Source organism: Artemia franciscana, chromosome 10 (genome assembly GCF_032884065.1).
Source record: "Artemia franciscana chromosome 10, ASM3288406v1, whole genome shotgun sequence".
In the NCBI taxonomy this organism is placed as follows: Eukaryota; Metazoa; Arthropoda; class Branchiopoda; order Anostraca; family Artemiidae; genus Artemia; species Artemia franciscana.
The window spans coordinates 49,208,993-49,221,159 of record NC_088872.1 but is presented as its reverse complement, the minus strand read 5'-3'; the positions used below and the strand labels follow the sequence as shown (position 1 = coordinate 49,221,159).

Here is a 12,167-nt window from a genome sequence, read left to right as displayed (position 1 = left end):
ACAATCAACCATAAAGAATAATCCATGGACAGGCAGTCATGTCGTCAATAAGTATAAGTCGTCCAAAATAACTTATTTCCAGTCCAAGGCGGTTAAGAAATTCTGGCGTGAATTCATTTTATCCTTCTTGTCCATCTTTGGAGACGCTAAAATAACACTACCGCATTTTAGGGCTAAAAATCCTCAATTTCAATTGAATTTAGTAATTCTGACGGAAGTTCAAGTCCTCCTTCCTGTTTATCCTTCACAGACGCCAAAATAACTTATTTCCAGTCCAAGGCGGTTAAGAAATTTTGGCGTGAATTCATTTTCTCCTTTCTGTGCATCTTTGGAGACGCTAAATTAACACTACCGCATTTTAGGGCTAAAAATCCTCAATTTCAATTGAATTAAATAATTCTGACGGAAGTTCAATTCCTCCTTACTGTCTATCCTTTCACAGACGCTGCGAATTCTGGATTTCTGATGCTTCACAGAATTCTGGCGTGAATTCATTTTCCCCTTTCTGTGCATTTTTGGAGACGCTAAATTAACACTAGGAAATTCTGGCGTGAATTCATTTTATCCTTCTTGTCCATCTTTGGAGACGCTAAAATAACACTACCGCATTTTAGGGCTAAAAATCCTCAATTTCAATTGAATTAAGTAATTCTAACGGAAGTTCAATTCCTCCTTACTGCTTATCCTTCACAGACCCAAGCACGCTAAACTAACATGCTCCTTCATTCCGTCGTAACTTTGCTTGGTCATCTAACCGTAAATTTCGTTCTGTAACATTTTGTTTGCAATCCAATGTGGTCTTTGCAGTTTTTTGTTCCATTGCTTTTTCTTTAATTGTTAAGAATAATTCGCCATTCTTCATGATTTGGCATACGTCATAGGTACTAAAAGTGATAAGACCACTCCTTGGGGGTAAATTGCTTTATTTCTTGGTGGAGTCACAAAGGAGGTGGCACAGGAGTTGGAATACAAATCTCAATATTATGGATAGGTGTCATGTCACCGGAAAGGCGTTATGTCACATAAAGCCCACAGCTAATCGGAAATTGTTGAGTAAATTACGTAAAAAAGTAATTTCTGCGGGGAATCACAAAGGAGGTGGAATGTAAATCTAAGTTATACGGAAAGGCGTTATGTCGCATAAGCGCTACAACTTAACTGAGTTCGTCCAATGAATTACATGAAAGCTTGATTTCTTGGTGGAGTCACAAAGGAGGTGGCACAGGAGTTGGAATACAAATATCAGTATTATGGAGAGGTGTCATGTCACCGGAAAGGCGTTATGTCAAATAAAGCCCACAGCTAAACGGAAATTGTCGAGCAAATTACGTGAAAAAGTGATTGCTGCGGGGAATCACAAAGGAGGTGGAATGTAAATCTAAGTTATACGGAAAGGCGTTTCGTCGCAAAAACGCCACAACTTAACTGATTTCGCCAAATGAATTGCATGAAAACGTGATTTCTTCGTGGAGTGACAAAGGAGGTAGCGCAGGAGGTGGATTACAAGTTTAAGTTGCACGGTAACGCAGTATGTCATAAAGCCCACAGTACGAACTTCGTCAACATGAAAACGTGATTTCTAGTGGAATCACGACGAAGTTGGAATGCGATTCTAAGTTATGTGGAAAGGCGTTATATCACATAAAGCCTACTACTAAACGGACTTCGTCAAATGAATTAAATGAAAACGTGGTTTCCTGGTAGAATCTCAAAGGAAACGGAGTCTAAGTCTAAGTTGTACAGATTTCAAAGTGTTATGTCACATAGAGCCCTCAATTACATGGATTTCGTCAAATGAATTACATGAGAACGGTATTTCTAGGTGGAATCACGAAGGAGGGCGAAAATAAATTTAAGTTGTACAGAAAGGTGTTTTGCCACATAAACTCCACAAATAAACAGAGTTCTTCAAATGACTTGCATGAAAGCGTCATCTCTAGGTTGAATCACGAAGAAGGCGGAATATAAATATAAATTGTACTGAAAGGTTTTGTGTCAAATAAAGCCTAACTAAACGGAGTTCGTTAAATGAATTCCATGAAGTTGTGATTTTTGGTGGAATAACGAAGAAGGGGATATATAGATATATGTCGTACAGAAAGGCGTTATATCGCGTAAAGCCCACAACTATACAAAGATTATCAAATGAAATACACTAAACATGTGATTTTTGGGTAGAGTCACGAAAGATGTGGAATCTACGTTTTACGGAGAGGAGTTATTCAAGGGTTCAAGGGGTTCAAGGTTCTTTTAATATAACCAATATATACAAAATATTAGGTAACTCAAGGCTGAGAGTATAGCTCGAACGCAATTGAGCTACCTTTAAGCAACACTAAATATGCACAAAAATTAAAAATAAATAGTTCTCTTAACCAATCTTGGCAAAAATAAATAAAAAGAAATCCCGTGCCTTACGATACCATTTCCATCCTCCGCGTACCATTTTGAGACTCAATTAAATTTACAACTTAAAACCAAGTGAGTCATAAGACATCTGGAGGTCTCATGGGCGAACCCCGGAGACCAACCTAATACTTAAAAAAATAATAAACATCCTTAAAAAAAAACATTTTTTCAAATTATTTAGAATTATAACTTTCAATCAGCACTCTTTTCAACTTCCGTCTTATAGCATCTATGCTTACATTAAAATCAATCTCATTTTTCAATCTTTCCCAATGAAGAGGAATCAAATACCTCAGGCAAAAATGTGACCTCTCTGTAACTACCTTAGGAGTCCGCAGATTGTATTTACCACGGGTTTCAACTTGTGAAGATGAAGGAGAAGAAATAAGACCCATCGATGCAAAATATCTGGGGAGCTTTTCTCGTTCAAGCTTAATCTTAAACAAAACACTTAAAAGTTGGATACTTTGCCAAACAGGAAGAATATTATGAAGTGAAAAAAGGGTATCTGTTGTGGATTTTAAGGGGAAGTTTGATGGCGATGGCAGAAAAGGCTTAAGGATACAAACTGCTTTATTTTGGATAATCTGTAAAGGGGTAACATTACTTTTAAAAGTGTTCAAAAAAAATAATAGATGCATAATCAAAATGGGATATCACAAGGGAAAAGTAAAGGGATTTAAGAGCGCAATATGGAAGAAGGTTTTTCAGTCTGCACATTATACCAACTCCACGGGCAGACTTTGCTCTAACCTGATTAATTTGCTCTTTCCATGACAAAATCTCATCAAACACAACTCCCAAATATTCTTATAGATACAACCCTTTCAATAACAGACTCAGGTTCATTCGCAGAAAGGGAAACTGATTCTATATCTAGAAACTTTTGACCCCGACTGCTATAAACAATAAACTTCGTCTTCTTTCTGTTCAGAAGTAGTGTATTTTCAGAGAGCCAAGTAGACAATCTATCATATGTGGATGTTAAATTGACCACTAGCTCTTCGCGAGATTTACCAGAAACGGTTGCTGCAGTGTCATCAGCAAACTGAGTGTCTATAGAAGAAACTCCAGTAGCTGAGCACTAGGAAAATCAGAGGTCCTATTACGGATCCCTGGGGAACACCAACCTTATCTGACTGCTGTAAAGAATCAGATCTAACATCATTATATATAAGTATCTGCTGCCTCCCATGAAGATCGATTCAAGTAACCTAAGACAATTACCACAAATACCAGGATTCGAAAGCTTGTACAAAAGAATTTGATGAGAAATGGAATCAAAAGCTTTCTGTATGTCTAAAAATATACTTGCAGGCGTTTCTCCACGGTCAAGACAATCATTAATATGTTGGACAATAATAGCCATAGGATGATCAGTGCAGTGCTCTTTTCTAAATCCAAACTGAAGTTTAGAAATGTAATCAAATTTCTCAAGAAAAGAATAAATTCTGTTATACAGTGCTCGTTCTACAACCTTCGAAAAAGCAGAGAGTATCGATATAGGAGGATAATTAGCAGGAAGCCTCGGGTCATCACCTTTATGTAGGGCCATTCAATTAGTCACAATTGAATTAGTCACAGGGCCATTCAATTCAAATTAGTCACATCTTCAATGAAGCATTCATAAATTCGCAAAGACTCTTGTAATCAAGCCGATGGTGATCGATAAACAGCACAGACAAGAACTTTCCTATTATCAATCACACTCAATGCAAAGGCTCTCAAAAATCATTTCTTGGTCATGCGTAGATAGTTGCTTCTTCACAACAAATGGAATATCATCCCGAACAAAAAGTCCAATTCCGCCACCCTGTCTATTTTCCCTATTATTAGTCATAACTTTAAATCCATCACAATTCATGAATTCTGCATTTTCATTGCTTAAAAATGTTTCACATAGGCCTAAGATACTTACCCTGTGGTTACAAAGTAGCTGCGAAACAAACTCGTGGCTACTAGCCAAACCTCTGCAGTTAAAAAGTGCTGATCTTAAGTTCCCATCAATTACAGGTGTTCCTAAATCCCCTTCAAATAAAAAATCAGTAGCAGGAAGGCTAGCTAAATGATCATCATAAACACTTTTAGCAAAAGGGGAAAATCATCATAAATATTTTTTAGATCAAGCTGATCACCGAGGCGGCTCCCCAATCTTCCCCCAGACTCCCCACCACTCACGTGTTATATATAAATTTCATCTTTACCTTGTGTCCCAGGCAGGCACGACGGAAAAATGGAAATGGCATCGCACCACCAATCAGGCAAATCAGGTGAAAAAGTGGCAGAGAACAAACAAGACCTCGAAACCTGATTTTTTTCACTAGACCTACTAACACTAGAAAACTAAAAAAAAAAATTATACGCCAAAAACGAGGTTGTAGAGCCCAACATGTACACAGCACTGTGACAGAAGTGGCAAGAAAATCAATCAAAATTTCTATCACAATACTAATAATAATCACAAAGGGACAGCAAAAACTAGCCCATCACTCTTTCCCAGGGTGATGAGGCCGTGGATTTGGATTCAAGCCAAAGCTTTGAGCCCTTCTGTTTAACACGCGTAAACTTTAGGGAATCTGATTCACGTAAATCCTATGGTTTCGCAAGAAATTCATTTCGAGTAGCGTTTAGCCTGGGGGGAAGATCCGTGCACACACGAATGTCGCTCCCCTTCAATTTACGAACTGAGTTGAGAATCCTCTGAATGTTCTGTTCGTTTACAACCGAAATAAATACAGGTGCCGGACGAGGCCTTCGATTGGTAACGTTAACGTGGCCTGACAGACGAGACGGAGCATTGGAACCACCGAGCATGCGGTAGCACTTCGTAATCTGAATGGGGTCGCTTATCTCCATTGTAACAGATAACAAAATTTTCACATTTTCTTCAACTGTTTGAGACGGCCGCTCAGTAGGCATGCCATGAATTAACAAATTCAATTTGCGGTCCTTGACATCACTTTCCAGTACCTGATTCTCAGTTGATCACACCTTAATTTTTGATCCTCCAACTCCTTTTCCAGTTGCCCAATTTTTATATCTTGATCGGAGGCATCCTTTTTTAGCGTAGCTATTTCCTCCGTAAGGGACTGAATGGACTTGTTGATGTCTTTTTAGGAACGGATTACAGCATCAAGTTTTTCCGTTAAAATCTTCACTGCTTCATCAAAGTTCTTTTGTGATACTGCCATAATGATTGCAATAAAGCCACTTCCTTATTGATTTTAATGCAGCATGTAATCAAGTACAGGTAAACAGTAAATCTCCGGGCGAGCCAAAACCGGTTAGCTATTTCACTTTACAATGCGACCTAGATTGAATAATAAAATCCAGTCAAACCAGTCCAATTAGTTTTGTCCTTTTTAGACTAAATGGTCTTCACACCACGAACACGAATGAAAGACTGAGTTTTATCATATAAAGCCCACAACTAAACGAAGCTCTTCAAACAAACTAAGTGAAAACGTGATTTTTAGATGGAATCATGAAGGAGATGAAATGCAAATCTAATTTCTACGAAAATTTAAAAATGTAAGTTGGTAAAGCCTATAACTAAGCTGAGTTCGCCAAATGGGAAAGAAAGGATGGTTTACTTGAAAACTACAGAAATAATGTTGCAAATTGTGACGACTCTAAGACTTAGAAGGTGGGGGAGAGAGGGCTTGAGTGTTAAGTATCAAGACAGCTTCAACAATACATCTAGAGATGCAGCAAAAGCAACCAATTGGTATTTTCTGCAAAAAGCTTCTTTTTGTTCCCCGTCACTATTTTAGCTCCATGGAGAAAAATAATACATAATCTAGAGATATAATTGGTCGAAACAAAGTTCCTGAATATGTTGAAAATTAGTCCATGCTTTGAAATGCTAAAACTTGATGATGTATCAGCAGGCATAGATCCAGGAATCTTAGTTTTGATTTTTTTTTTTTTTTTTTTTTTTTTAGTTGGGAATTTTAGTTGTTTTATTTTTTTTGTGAATTTTGTTTTTTTTGTGAATTTTAGTTTTTTTGTGAATTTTAGTTTAGACAAAGGGTAATATTTGCGTGAAGGGAAATATTAATAGCCTACTTTTCGAGACTAGTGATCCATTGATTCAATTTCGCTGAATATCATCACGCGTGGTATTGTCTTTAGTATTGGCCAGCTCTATGTCTCGCCTGGTTTAGAATAGGGAATAAATCGTTCGTCAATTGTTTTTAAATTTAAACGTGGCTTAATTTGTTAAAGATGTTAGTGGTGAAAATTGAGCTATGGTACTAAGGCTGTATAAGTTTTGTGCCATTCCTTTTTCTCGGCCTGCTAAATGTGTCTTCACTATAGAAGAAAGTATGCCTTAGGCAGCGATTATACATTCTGGTTTGCAAATTACAAAAAAAAACTGCCCAACGTGGTTGCACAAGAGACACATGTCTTGCTTAACATTAGATATTGCGACTCTATTTGTTCAGGAATTAATTGAACAATAAATAAATGAAACCCAAAACAAATGGGATCACAATAAATAACTAAGTCAAGCTCAAAACGATCAGAAACTAGGAGGATTAGGGCTGGTCCCCCCCCTCCCCGTCCTTTTTAACTACCAGAACCTAACTTGCATTTATTGAAAGTAATACTTGGTTTACAGATGTGGTTCTGTTTCTCACAATATCGAAAAGAAAAAAAAAATCGCCCTCCTAACTAAGATTACTTGAAAAACAACGTATTAATATGGATTGCCAGGCTAATAGATTCTGAATAGGTTCCTGAAATTATTAATTACTTGGGATTTATTAAAGTCATACAAGAGAAAACGTTTAAAATGTATTTTGTTTTCAGTAATGTTCAAACACTTTGGTCTTTAGAAGGCACAGGGAGTGTTAGCCATACTCCTCTTTTTGGTAGTTCCTGCCTAATTTGGGTTCGCCTTTGTTATTTATTGTAATTTCTGTTCGTTTTGGCTTTCATTTATTTATTGATGGTGATTTTTAATAGTTTTACGCTTGAAAAATTGCTTTGCTCTGCTCTTCTGCTCTCTGTTCTTCTTTGGTTTAATTTTTTTTTTCTGTGAAAATAGACAAAGTCTTTTTCAGTGGTTGAAAAGCGAATATTTTAAATCTTTTTGGTTTTTCTCTATAAGAATCCAGATCTGTGCTTGCTACTTATACATTCTACAAAATATTGCATAGTTTTCAATAGTTGTTTTACTATAATGTTTTAGATTGATTAGTACGGGGAAAAACATTCAGATATATGAGTTGGGTTGAAAATCTTCATAATCATTGGAGTTCTATATAGATGACAGAATTCTAACATCCATCATGTTGTAACCTTGAGTGCTGACAAATACTAATCAATTATTCCCCTCCGCATACCCTGGAAATTTCATATTAATTCCCATAACCTTTGCAGAGATACATACTGACATTGTTTTATATCTTCCCTTCCCTAGTTAATGTATACTACTGTTCCTCTGATATATATGTATAGCTGTATAGAACAGGCATCTCTGAATAGGCTGGAATGGCCGGAACAGACTGGAAACGGCTGTGTACTTTTCAATGTGGAATACATGTGTGGCTGACTAAAAAGAGGACGATGTGAAATGATAATTCAGAGTTATCCTTTTTTTTCCCCCTGTTTCTTTTTTCCTAAACTTTAACATATATCTTTTTTTCAACTTTTAGGCAGGTTTAAGAGCAGAAGCTGAAATGGCATTAAAGCTCGTGGAAAGAGACACCCATGAAAAACAAGACTCGCTAATGGCTCTCAGAAAACAATTGGACGACGTCAAGAAAATTAATTTAGAGCTGTATAAGCAATTACAGGTATCGATCATATTATCTTTTTTTTTACGGTGAACCGCTTACTCATATTAATGTTCTACTTAAATAAAAAAAAAAACAGCCTACTTATAGGTATATAAACAACAGCCTATTAGTAATAACAACAGCCTACTTATGTAAATGGCCGTGTCGGTATCCCAAATGAATTACAAATCCTGGGCTCTGAAAGCGCTACAAAGCGTCTACCTGTAGCCTAAAGACAAGTGGCTATTTTTTAGCATACTGTTTCAATAGAATTCTTCTTCTTCTTATTCAGCAGACGGGCTTTTCAGTTGATACTATTTAGCCCTTTTCCTTTTGGCTCACTCTGTGAGATCGACAGAGCTATGGAGCCGGTTTGTCTTGTATGATTTGTATCTGCTCAGATTTCTTGAAGTATATCTTTTGATACCAGCAGTTGAATTATAAGAGAGTATATATTGATCTCTGTGCTCTGCGGGAGAGTATGGTCAGCAAGACTCTTGGCTGTTGGTGGAATTTTGTGGTGTTTGAAGCATTCTACTATTTTACGTCGCAGGGTATACTGTGCAGACGTCAGCATATTACATTCAAATAGGCAGTGATCTATTGTTTCATTCTTAAGATTACATGACCTGCAAAGGGGGGACGAGGGAACTTCGCCACTTGAATTAGGAATCTGATATGAAAATGCCTGAAAATTTAGCCCATTTGAACCTGACCGAATCCTATGATAAATCTTGGAAAGGTGCTTACTTGGGAAAGGTGATGGGGTAGGATTCTTATTAATTATCAGTACCTCTGTAAATCTCCAGCGGTAAATATCTCTAATGGGGATTGGTCTCCCACTTGGCTGGTCAATATTTAAAGCATTTTTGGCTATTTCATCTGCCTTATGGTTACCTATTATACCTGAGTGGCTTGGAATATACTGTATATGAGTTAAAATACCTTTTGAAGCAAAAATATCAATAATCCTAAGACAAAGAAATGTGTCAATATCCATCTTATTTTGAGAAGCTGACGAAAGAAGCTCTAGGCTTGACAAAGAATCAGAATATATTATAATATTTTTAATATTAACTTTCATATATTCATTAACCATGAGGAAATCTAGTGCCATGATTATGGCGTTTAGCTCGGCAGACATTACAGATGAATTATCTTGTAATCTCTCTCCTAAAGCGATATTATGGGTTGGGAAGAAAGCTCCGCTTGCCACTTTCTCATTCATTTTGGACCCATCTACAAAAATTTGGAAATAGTTTTTATAAGCAACATTATTTAGTTCGGCAAATTTTTTCTGAATAAAAGAAATGGGGGTAAGTTCTTTGGTCCACTTTGAGAAGTCAGTCTTTATTATGGGGGTTGACCAACTCCAAGGGGGGGGGGGTTTGGGGGAATGTGGGTGCAATAGATTTTACTGGCACTGGGAACATAGAAATCTAGTTTTGTCTTCAATTTATTCGATTTCTTCTCAGGAATTACGAGCATCATTTCTCAACGCCATCTACTATAAAAGAGTATCAAGATGCTTGGTGACATTTAAACTTGTTTCGGAAATTACATTTAAACAAATGAATAAGATTTTACGTGAATTTGTCTAAATTTTTATTAGATTTTGGTGGGCTTCATGATGATGATCTCTACTTTGGGGCAATTAAAAATTATATGGCCACATTAATTATGTAGAAGTCAAAATTGAAAAAAAATGTACACAATTTTTACTTTGTAATAGTATAAACGCCTTCAATTTCATATAGCTTGTATGACAAACTATATTTATGTAAAGTTAAATCTTTATTTTTGTCGACAAACAACTAATATTTTCATATAGTGAACTGACTATTATATATATATATATATATATATATATATATATATATATATATATATATATGTATATATATATATATATATATATATATATATATATATATATATATATATATATGTATATGTATATGTATGTATATGTATATGTATGTATATATACTTCAATTAAGTCATAATATTCAGTGATGGACTTTAATTTTCTCTCTCTTCTAACGCTTTTACAGAATATGTTCATATTTTGGGTTTTGGGCAGGTTGACTTCCCCAAAGACATAATTACTGGACCTTTAAAAAGGCTAAACAAAGTAGATAGATCGAACTTATTTTGGGAAATAATAGCCTTGGGTGAGGCTGATTGCCCTCCATTCATTTTGACTATTAAAAAGTGTACTAGAAGTTCGAGACTTCGAATCAAATGAGCTTCATCCGATCCAAAGCTCATACGACCACCTATTTCCAAAAAAACGTATATTCCCGGGGCACCAGGGGCACCGTCCTGGCCGAGTGGGTTGGTGCGCTGGATTCGGGATCCCTTGTCTGAGAGGACGCGGGTTCGAATCCCGGTGTCCCCAATTCTTCAGTTTGGGACGGGAGTCAGTGGCGTGACTCTGTAAGCTTAGCCAGAGTCGACCCAGCTCTAAATGGGAAGGGCGTGCGAAAGCACAGGATGGCTGGCCCCCAACCCCCCATTGCACTTCCTGGCTGAAGGGCCAAGAAACGGAAATCAGCACCGCCGGTACGGACTGTAAAGTCTAATGCCGTATCATTTACCTTTACCTTACCACTTACAGCCTTTGTCCATGGGCTCTGGGGGATTGTCCCCATCCTAAAGACATTGCTTCAGGATTTTTGGACTATAGGTAACAAAATGGCTGTCTCACAATTTCAAATGAATGTATTTTGAGAAAAAAAGATGTCAGGGAGAGGGACTAGCTGCTCATCGTTGTGTTTGACTCTTGAAAAGGAGCTAAAACTATACGTTTTGAACTGCATGAGTCCCTTTTAAAGTTCACACGTCTACCCCCTCCATAAAAACCTGATATGCCCCTGTGGCACAACTTACAAACCCTTACCCCCAGACTCTGGGGGATTCTTTCCGCCCCAAAGGTCTTATTGTATGATATTTGGACGATTTTGAACAAATGGCTATCTAAAATTTTTTATCAGATGCTTTTATGGAAAATATGACGTGGGGGGGATTGCTGCCCTCAATCACTTTTAATATTAAAAAAAGGAGCTAGAACATCTGATTTCCGATCCAATAAGCCCTATCTGCAGTTTAGACGACTACCCTTTCCATAGAAACCTTATATGCCCTCAGGGAATAACTTCCAAACATTGTGCTTAGGGATGCAGGGGGGGGGGGGGTTCATTCTCAAAAACGTAATTTCCAGACGTTTCAACTGCGCTAAACAAAATGGTTATCTCAAAATTTTGATTAGATGTGTTTTGGGAATTGATGGGCGTGGAGGGCTTGTTGCCCTCCAATCATTTTTACTAATAAAAAAGGAGCTATCTCTTTCAACTTCCAATCGAATGAGCCTTTTTTGAAGTTTCATGGACAACAAATGGTCATCTCAAAATTTCTATCAAATGTGTTTTGGGAAAACTTCTGATTACCCGTCCAATGAACCCCTTTCGAAATTTATACGATCTCCCTTTCTATGCATACATAATATGCCCCCAGGAGATAACCCTCATCCCTTGCCCTGACTGCTGTGGGGGGGGGGGGTCATCCTCAAAGACATAATTTTTGGAGCTTTCATTTACTTGTAATAAATGACTATCTAAAATTTTGATTGGGTGTGTTTGGGGAAATTGTGGGCATGGGAGGGGTGTTGCTGCCCTCCAAACACTTTCGATTGTCAAAAAAGGCACTAGTCTTTTCAGTTTCCGATCGAATGAGCCCTTTGAAGTTTCTACAGCAACCAGTGGCCATCTCAAAATTTCTATCATATAGATTTTAGGAAAATACAAGGTGTGGGGTGGGGGGATATCCACTCTCCCATCACTCTCAATATTAAAAAGGGGCACTAGAACTTCTGATCACCAATTCAATTATTTCCCTCCGAAGTTTATACCATCACCCTTTGTATATATACCTTATATGCCCCAGGGCATAATTTGATCCCTTGTCCTGAGG

At 37.2% G+C, this 12,167-nt stretch overlaps 1 protein-coding gene across 6 annotated transcripts in view; it reads left to right on the top strand.

Annotated features, from left to right (window-relative positions):
• LOC136032309 (RUN and FYVE domain-containing protein 1-like) overlaps positions 1–12,167 on the top strand; it is a gene marked incomplete at its 3' end in the record, with an annotated part of 94,848 nt that overhangs the window by 61,879 nt on the left and 20,802 nt on the right. For all 6 annotated transcript variants that reach the window (XM_065712598.1, XM_065712599.1, XM_065712600.1 and 3 more), the window contains 1 exon segment: positions 8,073–8,213. In XM_065712598.1, coding sequence (XP_065568670.1) covers positions 8,073–8,213 — 141 coding nt within the window.